General features: G+C 39.3%; 1 protein-coding gene across 2 annotated transcripts in view; it reads left to right on the top strand.

Annotated features, from left to right (window-relative positions):
• Window positions 1-18563, top strand: part of ATP10D (ATPase phospholipid transporting 10D (putative)) — a 104036-nt gene that overhangs the window by 79084 nt on the left and 6389 nt on the right. The window contains exons 16-21 of one of the 2 annotated variants that reach the window (XM_017540327.2): window positions 1720-1915; window positions 5264-5340; window positions 6389-6514; window positions 10195-10395; window positions 13862-13942; window positions 15424-15528. In XM_017540327.2, the coding sequence (XP_017395816.1) occupies window positions 1720-1915; window positions 5264-5340; window positions 6389-6514; window positions 10195-10395; window positions 13862-13942; window positions 15424-15528 (786 nt within the window). Of the gene's footprint in view, window positions 1-1605; window positions 1916-5263; window positions 5341-6388; window positions 6515-10194; window positions 10396-13861; window positions 13943-15423; window positions 15529-18563 lie in introns of both variants that reach the window. The other variant, XM_017540326.2, reaches the window with a different exon arrangement.

The raw sequence follows: 18563 nt of genomic DNA, 5'->3' as shown, positions 1-18563 counted from the left end.
TGGAATCCACAGGTAATGAAGATCAGCTGTGTGTGTGTATGTATGTGTACTTCTGTTATTTTTATAATGAAAACATAGTTAATTGTAAAACCTAAACACATACTCAAATAAATAGAAGAGTACAAAAACTTTTATAATCAATTTATAATATTAAAACTATAATTTAAAATCATATTTTGGAGAATATCCATACAGCCTGTATTCTATATACTGTAAGCCTACTGATGCCACAAAGACTGTATTTGTATTATTGTATAGTATTGTAGCTGTATTCTTTCATTACAGATATCTTAAACACAAGCTGATGTTAATAGACATCTACATTTTCAATGACTGTGAGGCATGTTACTTTCTAAATGTACCATTTTAATTTAACCAAACTCCAAAAGGGTTTTAAAAATAATTTTTACTGTGATGTAATGAGCATATAATGAGCATATCTGATTCATCCTTGTATTCTTCTCCTTAAGGGCTTTGGAGGTGTACGGGATCAAATTCGTTCCTGAAATAAATGGAGCACCATGAACACTCCAACAGAGTGTTTATAGTTTTTGTGCTGTTTCATGTGCATGTATCCATATCTACTTCTTCCTTGCTTTTCTTATTTTGCTGTAGGTTGAGAAATGCTTGATAAAACAGCATTTAAAATCAAAGCAAACAAACTCTGAGTGAGAACTCTTTCATGAATAAACTGTTTCACACTTAGTGTATACACTAAACTTAAATTCACTGCTCCTGGGTTTGGAATCTGTTCTTAGTGGTCACTTGACATAGTAATTTCTGGATACACTTATTTTTAATCTTGAGTAGAATTCATTCAATGAATGTTTACTGAGTATCTGATGTGGTCCACTTTTAAACTTCATGAAGGCTTCAAAAGTAAATTAAAAGTGATACCTGCCTTTAAAGAATTTCCTAACTAGTGTGAAGTTAGGATGTATGCAAATGAGATGTAATAAGTACCACCAACATCCTGGCCAGAATGCAAGTGCCTTGAGGGCAGGAATTTTCACGTTTGTTGGTGTAGGTCTAGCTCATAGAATGTTTTCTAATATGTAGTTTCTCATTAAATACTTAGTGAGTGAATGAATATATGGAATCAAAAAGAAGATAAACATAATTACTGTTTCAGATGTCTGCCAGGGATCATGCCTTACACTAGGAGTTTTGCATGTATTATTTCACTCAATCCTCACAACAACATTATGATGGAAATAATATTTGCATTTTTAATGAAAAAGTTAAGGCTTAGAGATGTTACACAGTTTGCCTCAGGTCAAGAAGCTAATAATTGGCAGAATGAGACCAGAGGACTCTTGGGATTCACTGTTCGAGAAGGCAAATTGCACACATAAAGAAATTTCACAGCTATTTCGTTATAAGAAACACAGTTGGGGCTGAGATGTTTCCCTGTCCTTTTAACCCATCCTCACATATACACAGAAGGCTCTGTGGAAGACTTGTAAAGCCTTTGAAAATAATTAGCTATTCATTATTTGGATTTTTCTTGATTCAACAATTGCTAAAGAAAGACAACAAAAAAAGGTAACTGGTTCTGGCACCAAGGGAGCCTGAAGGCTAACTACCTTTGCCTCTTGTTTCAAGGATGCCTGTGGGACGCTGATGAGCACAATTTTGAAAGAACTTCAGAAGAAAACTCAATCCTCGCCAGAGCAAGTGTCATTAAATGTAGATTTACCTCAGCCTCCTGTCCCCCAGGACTCAGGGTTACGAGCTGGACTCGTTATCACTGGGAAGACCCTGGAGTTTGCCCTGCAAGAAAGTCTACAAAAGCAGTTCCTAGAACTGACATCTTGGTGTCGAGCTGTGGTCTGCTGCCGAGCCACGCCGCTGCAGAAAAGTGAGGTGGTGAAATTGGTCCGCAGCCATCTCCAGGTGATGACCCTGGCCATTGGTGAGTGAGGATAAATCTGGGTCCTGCACTTCCCCCTTTTACACCACATCAGAAGCCGATCCCTCTGTCTTTTTCCCCTCCCACTGTTCCTCCCGTTTTCCTCCTCCCTTTCTCTCTACCACATTCACTCTATTCACTTCTCCTCCATCAATTACTTGAGCACCTCTGTGAACCAGGTAGTAGGATGTGACATGGTAAACAATATAATACACGGTAAACAGTATAATATAAGAAGTCAGGACTTCTTAGTTTAGTGTCAGACCCCCAAATCAAGGAGCTTAAGCCAGGTAATAAACTGAATGACAGAACTGAAAAATCCATGTGTTCTGCCTTCAGGAAAGCTAAATTCAAGGACATGATAATTCATTTATTTATCCATTCAACAAATATTTATCAAGTACCTTCTTTGTATTAGGCATTTTTCTAAGGAATGGAGATAAAAGAGGACATAAAATTGACAAAGTACCTTTTTACAAGGAACTTACATCTAGTAGGAAGGGGTACAGTAAAACAAAGCATAAATCTGTAAGGTATCAGAGAGTGATAAGTACTATCGAAAAAATAAAGTGGAATGAGAAGATGTAGAGCACTGGAGATGGGGTGGGGCTACTCCTTTAAATACGATTTTCAGAGGTCTCACTGCTAAGGTTGACTGTGAGCAGAGACTTGAAGGAAATCGTAAAGGGCCATGGGAGATATGGGGGAGAACATTCCTGGAAGAGACGACAACAAAAGTGAAGGCCATGAGGGGAACCATGTTTGGTGTGTCAGAGGACTTTTCTGCAGGTTATTGAAGGTCAGAGAAGCTGCAGGGGGCCAGAGCACATAGGGTCTTAGAGGACATTATAAAATGTTGGCTTTTTTCTGAAGAGATTAGGGAGCCATTGAAGGATTTGGAGCAGAAGTGGGACATGATTTGCCTTAAATTTAAAATGATCATGTCGGCTTCTCTGCCAGAGTAATCGTTGGACCGCACCCAGGCTGAACGCTATAAAAATAATTCAGCAAGAGATGATGGCAGCTTGGGCACAGTTGGGAGCAAACGAAGGGGTGGGATGTGGTCAGATAATGGACATGGTCTGAAGAAAGAACCAGTGACATTTGCTGACAGATTGGATATGTTATATGAGAGAAAGAGTTGTCAAAGGGAATGCCAAAGTTACCTTTAAGAGCAAAAAGAACGAAACTGCCATTTACTCAAATAGTGGTGGGGAAATTGGGAGTTGGGTCTTACACATGTGAAGTTTGAAAAGGCTGGGCTGGGCGCGGTGGCTCACGCCTGTAATCCCAGCACTTTGGGAGGCCGAGTCTGGTGAATCACCAGGTCAGGTATTCGAGACCAGCCTGGCCAACATGGTGAAATTTTTAGTCTCTACTAAAAATACAAAAAATTAACTGGTCACAGTGGCAGGCACCTATAATCCCACCTACTCAGGAGGCTGAGGCAGGACAATAGCTTGAACCCAGGAGGTGGAGGTTGCAATGAGCTGAGATCACACCACTGCGCTCCAGCCTGAGCGACAGAGTGAGACTCTGTCTCAAAAAAGAAAGAAAGAAAAGGCTATTAAATGTCTAAGCAGTGATATCAGGTGAGAAGTGAGAATAAAATTCTCGAATTTAGAAATAAGGATTTGGCTAGAGACATAAATTTGAGAATCAGAAGCCTAGTGGATATCAGGCCGGATGCAGTGGCTCACACCTATAATCCCAGCACTTTAGGAGGTCAAGATAGGTGGATATCTTGAGGTCAGGGGTTCGGGACCAGACTGGCCAACATGGTGAAACCTCATCTCTACTAAAAATATAAAAATTGGCCAGGTGTGGTGGTGGGAGCCTGTAATCCCATATCTAGGGAGGCTGAGGCACAAGAATCACGTGAACCTGGGAAGCGGAGGTTGCAGTGAGCTGAGATCGTGCCACTACATTCCAGCCTGGGCCACAGAGCAAGATCCTGTCTCAAATAAAACAACAACAACAACAACAAGGAAGAGTCAAGTGGATATCAAAGCCTTGACACCAAAGAATGAGTATAACTGAAGAAAACTGTAGAAAGAGATTAAGATCTCAGAGACTCCAGTGTTAAGCTGAGGACTTGGCATATCAGCTCTCTCTTTCAGTGTCTGTTTTCCCTCTAGACTGCTTCCAGTCTCAGGTAACCTTTCCCCTCAGGGTGGTGATATAGCCACTGAAACTCCTGGGTTTCCATCCTATCCCATTAACAACTTGGGTGAAAAGATAGCATCACTTTTCAGATGGCTGCAGTAAAGTATCAGGAGTAGGGTGGAATTTTATTCAATTATCTTGTTGAATAAACAGATAAATGAATTAATTAAGCTTATGGATCCAGATGTTTCTGAAGTGAAAACTCCTAGACTTATATTATAATTGCATATTATACTTACATATTATAACATAGTTATATTATGATTATTATAATTATATTTGTTAGATAAATTATATATATAATTACAATTTATCTCATACATTATATATTGTGATTATATTATAACTTATAATAATATTATAATAATTAATATTAATAATTAATATTAATAATTAATAATAATATTAACTGAAGTCATATATTCATCTCGGAACCAATTACTGAGGCCAGGAACCAATAGAAGATGCTGATTATACAGATCTGGGTCACTTGCCTACCTGTAAATATGGAGGTTTGAGTTCACCCTAACAAACCTCACAAACTAAGAATTTCCAAGGAAAGTCAGTATACTTTTACTGAAAAACAGGTGAATTATTGGTGAGCAGTTGAGAACAATGTATGCTGATTACCAGCAGGAATGTGGTACCTCCTCCTAAGAAGCTCTCTATGTTGGAGGAGACCAGTAAGTCTGCATGAAACCGTGATGCTGTGTGATAGGTTTGCTAGAGATACGTAGGGTGGTGCTGAAGCCTAATGAAAGGGCATCTGATCTTGAAAAAGTTTGAGAAGGATTTCCCAGAGGAAATGACATCTAAGCTGAGAGCAAAAACAAATGAAACCCAGGAAAATGGGCTGGGGGTGATACGGACAGTGTTATATGCATGGCTACAGGGAGAAGGGTATATCTGGAGAGTTGGAAGTAGCATGAGTGGCATGAAAAACAAGATCAGTTTGGGTATGTGCCATAGCATGAAGGAATTTAAAGCAGTGTTGAGTTTGGAATTCTTCCTGATAGCAGTGGAATGCTGCTTTATTTCTGTCTCACTTTTCTTCCGGGAAACTTGGAGAAAGGGATGAACTTTGAAGGATTGTTCTGTTTACTTGAGCTGCCCCCATTGATTTGCAACATTTACACCCTTTCTTTACTCCTCATCTATTTCTCTCCTTTCTTCTGCTTCGTGAAGGTGATGGTGCCAATGATGTTAGCATGATACAAGTGGCAGACATTGGGATAGGGGTCTCAGGTCAAGAAGGCATGCAGGTGAGTGGATATTGTGCACCCAAGTTCTGTGGCCTTGACCTGCCCATCCAAAGGCAGCATTCTCCATGGTAAATTCTCTGTGGCCGAGTGAGTCTGTGTGTGGCTAGCTGAGGAGTAGGAGGCAGGAAGTTTACTCATCCATTCATTGATTATTTCCTAGGTGAGTATTATGGCATTTTCCTGGGTAATTTTAGCTGTATTGTTCACTTGTTAAATACAGAGCTTATCTAAATCACAGGAATATATATTTTAGTCCTGCAATAGCTGCGTAAATTCTGACTCTGAAGAAGCTACTATTTGAATGAAGGACCTAAAGATCTTGAGGCAGGAGAGGGAGGACCAAAAAAAAAGGGGAAAGAAGAGGATATGAGAGAGGAAGGAAGGAGGTGGGAGTGTCTGTGCACACGTGTGTGTGTGTGTGCGTGTGTGTGTGTGTGTGTGTGTGTGTTGATTGGTATTTTAGGCACAGAATTCAGATAAAAGCTCATAATCCAGAAAACCGATTTTCATTCATGTATGGAACAAGCGCTGTCAGAGGAAGGTGGAATATGAGGCCTAGGCTTTCCCAACAATTGTAAATTACAACATCTTTATGAAAGATGAGGGATTCACATACCTTTTGCCTGATACATTATACAAAGCCATATGAAGTCATAACTTCAATGCTTCTTAATATTCTCCCCGAGGAGAAGCAAATTCATATTGTGATGCAGAAGACAGAGTTCTTGCTAAGGAAGCTGCTTTCTAGCAAAAAAGTTCATTGGTTGAAAGTGCACCATAAGTAGTAACCAAAGAGAAATCCTGTCTCATGTGACAGTATTGGGAAGCTGAGTGGTAAATCTAGGCAGTCCACAAAGGTTCTGTACGCATGGGTTTTGTCGTTGTGGTTGCTGCTGTTTTGTGTGTGTGTTTTGTCTTTTAATCTGCATGTAAGGTTTAAACAGCAGATGTAACTGATTGGACTGTAGTGACGGTGAGGCTGACAGGGCTGTGTCTGTTCTAACATGTTTGATGGCTCAAAATGACATTCTCTCCATTGCGTCTGCAGGCTGTGATGGCCAGTGACTTTGCCGTTTCTCAGTTCAAACATCTCAACAAGCTTCTTCTTGTCCACGGGCACTGGTGTTATACAAGGCTTTCCAACATGATTCTCTATTTTTTCTATAAGAATGTGGTATGTAACCCCAGATAATTTGTCCCTTCTCCCTTCGTACCTTCCAAGCCTGTTGCATTAGGGATAAAAAGGAAGTGTCCTATGCTAAGCTCACTTTCCTTCTTTTTTTTTTTTTTAGATGGAGTTTCGCCCTTGTTACCCAGGCTGGAGTGCAATGGCACAATCTTGGCTCACCGCAACCTCCGCCTCCTGGGTTCAAGCAATTCTCCTGCCTCAGCCTCCTGAGTAGCTGCGACTACAGGCGTGTGCCACCATGCCCAGCTAATTTTTGTATTTTTAGCAGAGACGGGGTTTCACCATGTTGACCAGGATGGTCTCGATCTCTTGACCTCGTGATCCACCCGCCTCGGCCTCTCAACCCTTATTGATGTATTGGGAGCAGCCAGGGACGGTCTTGCTGTCTTATCAGAACTAAGCTGGGAATGTGATATGTTTCAGCTGCTGACAGCAAATTGCCAGGCTTGTCCATCTGCTAACATTTTGTTCTCCCTGTGCATTTAAATTCAATCCTGTCTGTTTCATTTAAAATCTAATTTTTGACCTTCCATAAAAAAGACTGTGACAAGCAGAATTATGAAATGTTTAATGCTATCTGTCAGTAGAGAATGAAAAGGTTTGCTTCTGTTTTACTGGAAATACCAAAAAATATCAGCTCTTCCAAATTAATGCCCCTTGTGTTATAATAAAGATGCAGATACAGATGAAAACCTAGTATAATGTCTTAGTGTGTAGCTGGCTGGTGCTCACAGATACAAGAATTATCTAGCCAACCTATCAAATGTATTTGTGCTCAGTAGTTATTTGACGATAAAGGAACTGTATTTTAATTATGTAATTCCTAAAAGGGCAGAATTTGATTAGAAATCCAGGCCTCTACTCTTGAACATGCTATTTAAATTTTAGTTTCCTTTTTTTTTTTTTAATAAAATCATATGCATCTAAGTATCCTCTAAGTCGGGGTACTTAATGTAAATGTGTCATGAATTTTAGGTCAAATTCACTCTAGTCATTAAAGTTCTAATATGTAGTATGTTAGTAGTAGACAGGGGTTGATGTCACTCTATTAAAATACCATTTTGAGGAAAAAAAAAGTTGTTTTTAGGAGATCCCAAATGTGTATTTGAACTCTGTGTGCGTGTGTGCCTATGTCCATCAGTAGGAACATTTTTTTTTCCCTGCAGCACAATACACTTTCCAGGAATCTCTCAAGACTTTAATAATTAGAATTAACGCAGTTGGTCAAAGTTTAGTAAAACTCAGATACTTTAGGAAAATATTTGAAATGTATAAAATCTCTGCCTACGTATGCACTTCTGGGGAAAACTGGGGCTTGTAATTTCCAATTCCAGGACTTAGTGGTCAATGGCTTTTAAAGAGGAGCCCCCCTCCCAAGTTTTTATTTTAAACCTTTGCGTTTGTTCACCTCCTCCCCTATTGTGGCAATATCCATTCACCTCCCCTCCTCTTTTTAACTCCAGATTGAATCGAACAGTTAAGAAATACTGGTATTAGGCAGAGATGCTATACACTATCAGAGAGGGAGGGTGTTCACTAGTAGAGAGAATCAGGACCTCAGTGGTCTTCCCGCTCTGTAATCCTTGAGTGGCCATTCATACTGATAATCTCCAGAATTAATTTATGTCTCTTATTTACCTAGCTAAACAGTGCATATTTTATATGCTGTGCAAAGGTCTTGGTCCAGAAGCCATTAGAGTAGCTTGTCTTTCTAAGGCCGTGGTTCTTGGATATTGGACAACCTTTGAGGTGCCAATGAAGACTATGGATTCATTTCTCCAGAATACTGTCCCATACCACCTGTACCCAAGATTCATGCATTTTCAGAAACTGGGCATCATGCATGTCTATAGATGCTAGACTACGAAAATCTCTTCTAAGGATTGTGGCCCTTGTCCTGAGGTTCTAATGTATCTATGATGACAATATTTTTTTATAAGAATATAAGACACTTTACAGATCATGACAACTTTCTTGTTTTTTTGCTTGTTTGTTGAGACAGGATCTCACTCTGGCCCCCAGGCTGGAGTGCAGTGGTGTGATCTCGGCTTACTGCAACCTCTGAGTTCAAGCTATCCTCCTACCTCAGCCTCCCGAGAAGCTGAGACTAAAGGTGTGCACCACCATACTCAGCTGATTTTTGCATTTTTTTGGTAAAGATAGGATTTTACCATGTTGGACAGGCTGGCCTCGAACTCCTGACCTCAAGTGATTTGCCTGCTTCAGCCTCCCCAAGTGCTGGCATGCAGGCACAAGCTACTGCATCCAGCCGATCATGACCATTTTCTAACTTGACCTTGACACTAATCCCTAAGGTAGTATAATTCTCATTTTAAGAGGAGGAAATAATTCAGGGAGGTTAGGAAAATGGCCTAAAGGCAAAGAATCAATGGGAGTTATCCCCCAGCCTTGAAACAAAACTCCCTCTCTATCTAAGTCCAGTGTCCTTTCCTGTGGCCTGCCCTGCTTGAGAGCATAGAGCTTTTTACACTGAACTTAGTTTTTCTGAGACAAAATACTGCAGGAAACCATGTAGGATGCCCGCGACTGGCCTCTAGGGTGACCAACTGTCCTGGTTTCCCCAAGAGTGTCCCCGTTTTAGCACCGGAAGTCCCAAGTCCTGGGAAACCCCTCAGTCTCAAGCAAACTGGGATGGTTGACCACTCTGCTGGCACCATTCCACTTTACCACTACGTATTTATAAACCTAGAAGGCAAGAGAATGGACATTTGTGCTGTGCCTACTCTGTGTCTGTGCCAGGGATTGGGCTAGTTCTCTTCATCGAGTGTTAAGTCCTTCAATTTGAATACTTGTTCTGCTACTTATTAGAACCACATGCCTGTGGGCAAGTTTCTTAGTCTCTCTGTTCCTCAGTATCTTAATCCAATCAGGCTGCCATAACAAAGTACCACAGACAGGTGGTACAGGGCTTGTAAACATTTCTTCCCCACTATTCTGGAGGCTGGAAATCCAGATGAGGGTACCAGAATAGTCAGGTTCTGGTGCGGGTTTTCTTCCAGGTTTTAGATTTCTCATTATATCCCTACATAGAAAGAGATGAGATGATGAGAGCTCACTGGGGTCTCTTTTATAAAGAAACTGATTCCATTCATGAGGCCTCCAATGTCATGACCTAATCACCCCCCAAAGGTACCACCTCCTAACACTGTCACAGTGAGGATATGCTCTGTGCTCTCAAGCAGGGAAGACCACAGGAAGCAACACTGGGCTTAGATAGAGGGAGTTTTATTTCAGGAGGATTTCATATGAATTTTGGGAGGACGCAAACATTCTGTTCATTACACTCAGTTTCCTGATTTGTAAAATGACAACAACAATGTAATTCCCAAGTTGTTGTGATGATTAAATGAATTATTCATAAAGCACTTAGAACAGTGCTAGTACCACATAGTAAATGTGGGGTGTGTGTGTGTGTGTGTATGTGTGTGCTTACGTGTCTGTCTGTGTGTGTATATATATGTGCACACTTCAATTTAATAAAATATTTACCCAAAAAAGCTACAAGGTAAATTGTGGTCCTCTCTTATGTAAGAAAACTGCAGGGAGGCTGAGGTCACCCAACTCAAAACGGCAGCATTTGGAATGTGTAATCATAGCACACATTACTGATTCTAAGATCTGAATGTCCTTCTTTGTGTCTCCAGGCCTACGTGAACCTCCTTTTCTGGTACCAGTTCTTTTGTGGATTTTCAGGAACATCCATGACTGATTATTGGGTTTTGATCTTCTTCAACCTCCTCTTCACATCTGCCCCTCCTGTCATTTATGGTGTTTTGGAGAAAGATGTGTCTGCAGAGACCCTCATGGAACTGCCTGAACTTTACAAAAGTGGTCAGAAATCAGAGGTAGGTGTTAAAACAAGAGTGTTTGGATGGATACATGTCGATTGTCAAAGCCAGTGTGTTTTCTTCATTAGCCAGGCCGAATATTGCAGTCCACTCAGAACTGTTGAAATATCTGATTGTTTGAAAAGATCTCTACTCATGTAGCAGATATTAACTTACTTGCCTTTGAGAGAAATACAGATTAATCTATGAAGGGCTTTAGGTACTTATAAGAAGAAATCTCAAGTTTGAACCTTATAAACAATAATATCTAACATTTACTAAACCTCATTGCCATCTGTTGTGCTAACTACTTAACATTCCCTGTCTCATTGATCCTCATGAAAACAAGTTGAGACAGAACCTAGTATTGGTCCCATTCTAAGATAAAGCATCTCAACCTTGAAGGGGTTAAATAATTTTTCAAGAAATCCCACCACTAAAAAGTGGTTTGGCATATGTTAGAAATAATAGGTTCTGTTTAGTCTGAGTTTCAATTCTGGTTCTGCGTTTTGTGACCTTGGTACATTTTTTAACTTGCCTGTGCTGCAGTTGTCTTTACTTTATGGAAATGATGTAAGGATTAAGGAAGATAATACAGGTACAATTTCCAGCCATAATAAGCTTTCAGTATTGTCATTTTTACCCTCCAGAATTAACCAGAAATTTGAGGAAATCACAAATTTAAAATAATGCATTTATTTCCATGAGTCTAACTATCCTGACTTGAAATGGAATTGAGAGTCATTTAGCATCCTTATACTACCTAGAACAACCGACAGAGAAATCACAGATTCAGCTTTCAGGGAAGAAGAGAACCTCATAATCCTTTAATATCATCCAATCCTTTCAAATCAAGGAACTGCATGGATTTTCCTAAAGGAGTCCAATGTGACTTAAAATTCAAGCCAGGATGCAAGAACATGTGGTTGATGTCACTGAAGCTTGTCCCAAGCCCCAGGCATAATTGAAATTCCAAGTCTATTGAGGAAAGGAGGATTGAGGGAGATTTTCAATTAAAGTTTTTATAGCCAGCATTTTAAAACCCCATTTGTATGGACTAAAGATTGGTATTGGTCCTTATCCTTGGGAGAAGTGAGATCATTGTTTACTGTTGTTGAATCCTCTCACCGATCCTTTGTACACATTGTTCTAGTGAAATGGCCAGTTTTATAAAACATGATCATAGCAGGCAGGTTTTCCCAGCATGTAGCTGTTGATAAAAGGTAACTGATTCCATTGACTTTATCCTCAAAAACGTGTCCTTTCTTTGAACTTGGTCTCCAGACAAACTGTTTCATGCTTGGGCCCTTTTCCTGTGTTCAGTGTAGTGAAATATACTCTCCAGGGCTACAGAATCTCTCTTCTCTAAAGATGAGTGTGGGAGGCTGCAGTCAGACACTTCCCTTCCACGAAGCCTCTCCCCTATCTCTCATCACCCACACAGCCTTCTTTTCTGTCTTTGGCTTCATGTCCAGATTTTCCCCTTTCAGTTTCCGGTAGACCCCATGAGTTAATCCCTCCAGCCTCTCATTTATCTTAATCATGATCCTTCCCTCTTTACTTTTGTCAGTCCTGTTCCTCATGTGACTGGGGGAAATTGTGTTTCTTTTCTTTTACTCTAGGTTCTTTGAGCAACCTCTACTTCCCCAGATGCATGAAGTCATACTTTAACTTCTCCCTAAGTGGTTCTCTGTTGTCCGTGGCATTTTGCTTGCCCCTTTGTCTCTGGCACATTCTCTTCCACCATTGGATTGGGCTTCTGCTGAGATGTTATGGACACTTAGTTAAAGAAAGGCAGGTAGAATATCCCATCATACCCAGTGAGGAAATAATAGAAGAAAAGAAAAGTGGGCTGGAAACAATGAATCTTCAATGCTTTGATTTTCCAGAGGAAAAAGGGATAAAAAAGGATAGATGTAAAAATTCCAAGTTTATTTATTTTAAAGAATAGAAGAATGTATGTGGAAAATTTGTATGGTTACAAAGCTTTGTTCTTTAAGAGACAGTGTAACATTTTCGAAGAAGTTTCAGCCTCTGCATTTGGAAGAAAACAAGACTGAGAGCATGTTAAGAAAAGACTAGCTCATGGATGTGACACGTTTTTCCATTTTTGTTCATGGGAGATACTACTAATAAATGATAGCACTCTTTCCTGCTGGATCTGAATGCAGCCTCAGAATCCTTCACACAACCTCAGAATCCAACTTCAATCAGAGTTGACTCTTGTTTGAAAAATAATTTTCAATAATTTTACCATTCTCTACATACTCTTTTTCTTTTTTTCTCTAAGAGTTGTGTAGGAAGCAGTTTAGTGCATGGAAACTTGTATACCAATACTTTATTAACTCGATACACATTTGTTGGGCACCTGCTATATCCAAGGCACTATTTTAGTCACTTAAATAAAAGAGTCAACATTCCGCTTTATGATGCTTGCATTCCATGGAGAGAACTAGAAAATTTATTAAACAGACAGAATTCCTGACAGTGATGATATACTTCTCAGGTTTCCACAGTAGTGAGTGCCTGAGTGGGCACAACTTTTAAACTGGTTTGGTGTGCCTGTGTGACGAAGTAATATTTGAGCTAGGATACAAGTAATGAGAAACTGCTCATGTAGGAGAACCAGGAAAAGAATTCCTGGCAGAGAGAATAGCATAGGTAAGTCCCTGAGGAAAGAATGGATTTGGCACATTTGAAGAAAAGAATGAAGGTCACTTTGCAGAATCAAAATGGCAAGAAGTAATTGTGGAGAATTATTTAGTGGGCAAGCCATGTAGGACCTTATAGGTCATGAGAAGAAACTTAGATGGTGTTGGAAATGCAGTGGAAAGTCATTGCGGGGAGTGGAAGAAGCCAGTTTGATTCATTAGAGAGATGGCATGAACTGATTTACATTTTTTTTTTTAGTCCATTTCCCATTTGCCCCAAGAATACTGCACTGGAAGCAAGCTGCCTCTTTTTTTTTTTTCTAAATGGGAAATGGGTTAAAGACCATCTGGCTGATTTGGGAAGATTAGATTGAGAGTAGAGGAGGAACAAAGAGGGCAGTTAGATGACTATGCAGCCATTCACAGAGACAGTTGATAGTGAATTGAAACGAAGGGAGTGATTTAGAGAAAGAGGAATGGATATAGTCGGAGAAGTTTTGGAACAGTACTTTCGGATCAGTAGGCAAGGAGGGATTCGGACTACTGGTGTATTTCAGCTAGATTTAAAATGTATCCAGTAATAAAGGCAACCTGAGTTGAATAAATGTTCCTTCAAGGATTTTTTTCATCATGTTTACTTGTGAACCCATCACATTCAATTACCCTCAGTCTTTACCTCTGTTGACAAATACCACTTATTTCATGAGTGAAAGAATGAAGAAATGGAGTTTTCTCTCAGAGAAGCAAATGAAATGTAAGTACTGGCTTGTGTTGTTTCTTTTCTTGGATCCTTGTTAATCTTACTCCCTCCCTATTATCTGCTTCATTTCTAGGCATACTTACCCCACACCTTCTGGATCACCTTATTGGATGCCTTTTATCAAAGCCTAGTCTGCTTCTTTGTGCCTTATTTTGTGAGTCTTTGTTCATTCAGTATATTTGTTACTAATGAATCAGTGATGCTTCTTTGTATTTTGGCCACCAGTATCAGAATAAAGGAGGGCAGATTGCTTATATAATCAGGTTGATTATTAACTGACTAAATTATAATCTCCCCCAAAAACTATGGTTAGGTAATGGATTAAATTTAGATAGAAGTACCTAGTTTGAGTCCTCTTAGGTCTCTTGTTAACCTTGTACTGCTTAAAGAATTTTGTCAGTGACTTGAAACAAATTGGATGTCTGGCTGTATAATTAGATTAGTCAAAAATTAGACAGGCTGGGCACAGTGGCTCACACCTGTAATCTCAGCACTTTGGGAGGCCGAAGCAGGTGGATTGCTTGAGCTGAGGAGTTTGAAACCAGCCTGGGCAACATAATGAGACCCCCATCTCTACAAAAATTTTAAAAATTAGCTGAGCATGGTGGTGTGGACCTGTGGCCCCAGCTATTTGGGAGGCTGAGGCAGGAGGATCACTTGAGCCCAGGAGTTCTAGGCTGCAGTAAACTGTGATTGTGCCCCTGCACTCCAGCATAGACAGCAGAATGAGACCCTGCCTAAAAAATAATCAGAGAGGAAATGCCAGAATATGAAAGCTTTTATTAGTGAGTGCTGGGCTAATTCTACTCTAATGATATTCAGGGTATTAAATTTAAGATTCCATAAGTACTGTCGCTGAAACTATGAAACCTGTTTTACAGGTAAAGAACGGAAGAAATGTAACAAAGCAAAGAACGTATAAAATTTAATTTTAAAAAATTTAGGCTAACACCAAGCACAAAGCAGCATTGTGTAGCTGCTCACCCACATATACCCCTCTCCTCAAGAAACCTGTTTTATCATGGATGATATTAATAGAAGTACAGTATTAAGAATGAAAAATGATCATTTTAAAATTAACAGTTTTTATTTTTTTTTCAAATAAAATCATTTGAATTAGCCTTGCTAGAGTTTTCTGGCTCTACTGTACTTCAAGAGAAATATAAACAAGGCAATCTGAAGTATATTCAGAGGAGAATGAAGATGATGGTGAAACATGAGAAACTTGTGTCATTAGAGGAATAGTTTAAGGACTTGAAGACATATAGGAAAGGAGGGTATATTTACCTAGGAAAGGTAGTCATAATAACTGCCTCAAAGATTTGTAGCTCTGTTAAGTAGAACAAATTTATCTATACCTTAAAAAGCTACAAGTGTGAGTAAAAGCTTCCAGGAGGATCAATTATGATTCAGAATAAAGAGGAATTCCAGTTGAAAAAAATTGAAGATTAGATGCCCTCTCTGGAAGAGAGTCAGTCTCTTAGTTGTGAAAAATGTTCAAGTTTATTTCAAATGGCCAGTTCACAAGGACATTGTAGAAGGGACTCAAGCCTTGGTTGAGCTATAGATGAAGTGATGCCCCCCACACCAAGTGTGCACAACTCACCAGGATCATCTAATGTTCTCTCTTTGTAGATCTACCAGGGCTCAGATATTGACATCTTTGCATTTGGAAACCCCCTGAACACAGCTGCTCTGTTCATCATTCTCCTCCATCTGGTCATTGAAAGCAAGAGTTTGGTGAGTGGTCTTCTTGCTTCTGAAGTAGCCAAAAGTATTTTATGCTTGGGTATATGACTTCTATTAGCAGTGACCCTGAAGATAAATGCTAATGAGAAGAGTAATGAATCTATGGGAGATGGGTGATCATAGCTACTCTGGGTGATCATCGAATGCCATTATGCTGAAGTTGATGTGTAGCTGGGGAAATTGGAAAACACCTTCCTGCTCCCTTTGGTAGTATTGGTGGCAGATGGTTCATGGAGACATGAGGCAGACTAGAGGGATATTTACCCTTCATTCTTCAAGACCAAGTTGATGACTTTCAATGAAAATGAAAAAAGCTGTTGTATCATAATCCTGGTAAAGTGATTTTAGGGATGATTTTATCCCTTCCTCATAATTAAAAAAAGGCCGTTTTGGCTCTCCTTTGGGTAAAACCCTTCAGTGGTTTCCCATTGTACTTGGAATAAAATTTGAAAGCCCTAAGATGATGCAATGATGCCATATTTCTCTCTCCAATCTCATTTCCACATATTCATGGACTGGAACCACCTTATCCCTCTTTCAGTTTCTTCAGTACATTGAGCTCATTATCACTACAACATCAGGACCTTGGCACTTAACATATCTTTTAATGGAGGCATTTTTCATTCCCCCTTGTATCCCTGCATGTCACCCAGCTCAAATGTTATTTTAGATTTCATCAAAAATATAATTTCCCACAACAGCCCTTCTCTAACCACCCAGTCTTTGATACCATTCTCTTGCTTTTGCTCTTAACTCTAATCATAATTTATAATTCTTTATTTAATTATGTGATTATCTGAGGCCAGGTGCGGTGACTCACACCTGCATTTCCAGAGCTTTGGGAGGCTGAGGTGGGAGGATCACATGAAGCCAAGAACATAGCTGCTCAAGACCAGCCTGGGCAACATAGTGAGACCCTGTCTCTACAAAAAATAACCAACTGTGGTGGCACATGCCAGCAGTCTCAGCTACTTGAGAGACTGAGGCAGGAGGATCACTTGAGCCCAAGAGTTGGAGGCTGCAGTAAGCCATGATCATGCCACTGTACTCCAGCTTGGGAAACAGAGAGAATCCCTGTCTCTAAAAACAAAACAAAACAATGTGATTAGCTTATTCATCTTTATCTTCCGCATTAGACTATACTCTCTGTGAGGGAGGGGTTCATGCCTATTTTGTTCAACACTATAGACCAGTGTTAAGGACAATACTAGCACACAGCAGGTGCTCAAAAAATATTTGAGTGGATAAATAAATGATTAAATAACCAGTTTTCAGTTTACCGTCCTGGTAATATATGAATTTTAAATAGGAAACAGCTGAATAAGGTTATAGTTTGAAATATATGAAGTTATATTACAAAGTTGTTTATAACAATTTCTAAAGTAGGGTTGATTATTTTGGACATTAGTTGCTTTGCTTGTAATCATCTATAATCAAATCTTACAAGCTGAAATGTAGTAAAAGGTTAATACCTGCAAATACCAGATGGGTAGAGTGAAGGGAATTATAGAACTGAAATATTTGGGATTGTTTTTATACCTATTCATTTTTAAGCAATTGCACTGGTACTTTTGGTAGCCACCTGAGAAAGTGCCGAAGATTCTGACATTTATTAATGTTCCAGAGGATTTATCACATAAAGTGTATCAGTTTGGGTTCACTGACTATTAGCAACATCATCTGGATAACGTGAACAAATGGAAAGTTATTAAAAATATAATGAAGAACCATGATAGAACAAAATAAAGAAAAGCAAAAATATGTGAGAAACCAGAGTGACTCCAGAGATCCACAGAACAGAGACTAATGGACAGGCTTGTCAGAATGGTCCTCTGGCCTGAATTGGCTCCATTCATTTTCTTTCGGCTCTTGCCCCATTGTGCTCCAAGTCTACTCTCTTGTGATGGAATCCTATTTCCCTAGCTTCAGTCATAGGCTTTGGCTAGCGGAGGAATATTTTGTCAAGACTGCAAGCAATGCTGGCCATCCTCACCAAGACGGGAAATGAAAGCTAGAGTCAAAGATAAACAGTGACTACTGTTTAAAGGATGCATTGTTAGATAATTGTTTCTTATGCTGGAGGATGCATGGCTAGAGATCCTGGCCTTGCGGGTCTCTTGTCAATAAAGAATCAGCCATTCTGAAAGTATAAAACTCTTTCCCTTCATGCTCTTATTCACCATCTCATTGCCACCCCCCACTTCTCTGTTGGTTTTTACCCAGTATTCCTTGACTTTTACTCCTTTGTATCAATTCACTTAAATGTATAAACTCTGTGAAGTCACTATGTCACTTGCCAAAAGCATATTTTAAGAGAAAAAAAAATTGGAGCAATATGGCTCAAATAGAAGGAAAGGCATTTGAGAAAGAAGAAAAGGAATTATTGTTTTAAGGGCACAGATATCTTAATCCAGGAGTTAGCTAACGTTTTCCTTGTTGTTTATACATTTTATTTAAAAATAAGCAGTCTTTGTGACTCTTATGAAGATATCTGCCGTGGGGAAATACTTTGCAAGATTAGGAGAGAAAAGGAGAAAATCTGATTTTATTTGGAAATTATAGCCCTAGAAAATAGATTAATAAAGGCAGTGTTTCCCTAAAAAGCATGATATGTGCCACCAGTAGTACACACCATGATTTTAGGTAGCACTGCAAACTGCACTAAATAACACTAAATACTATATAATGCGAAGGTAATTCTCTTCATACTTCTGATTATATCAAAGAGGTATCTCGTTTGATGCTAGTATGTTTTATCATAGTAATTCTTGATCATTTCTCTTTATAACAGAGATTAATCAAATCCCAGACCCAGCACTTTTATAACAATGTTAGTATTATGAGGTTGGTAGAACAAAACTGCAATTATTTTTGCACCAGCCTCATACATTAAAATAGGGATATACTTTTCTTTTTTGAATTTAAATTTCTTTTTTTTATTTCTAAAATGTTTGCGGGTATATAGTAGGTGTATATATTTATGAGGTCCTTGAGATGTTTTGATGCTGGGATGCAATGTGAAACAA

The sequence above is a fragment of the Cebus imitator genome, unplaced genomic scaffold (assembly GCF_001604975.1).
Source record: "Cebus imitator isolate Cc_AM_T3 unplaced genomic scaffold, Cebus_imitator-1.0 Scaffold124, whole genome shotgun sequence".
In the NCBI taxonomy this organism is placed as follows: Eukaryota; Metazoa; Chordata; class Mammalia; order Primates; family Cebidae; genus Cebus; species Cebus imitator.
This window is presented reverse-complemented; position numbering and strand designations above follow the sequence as displayed.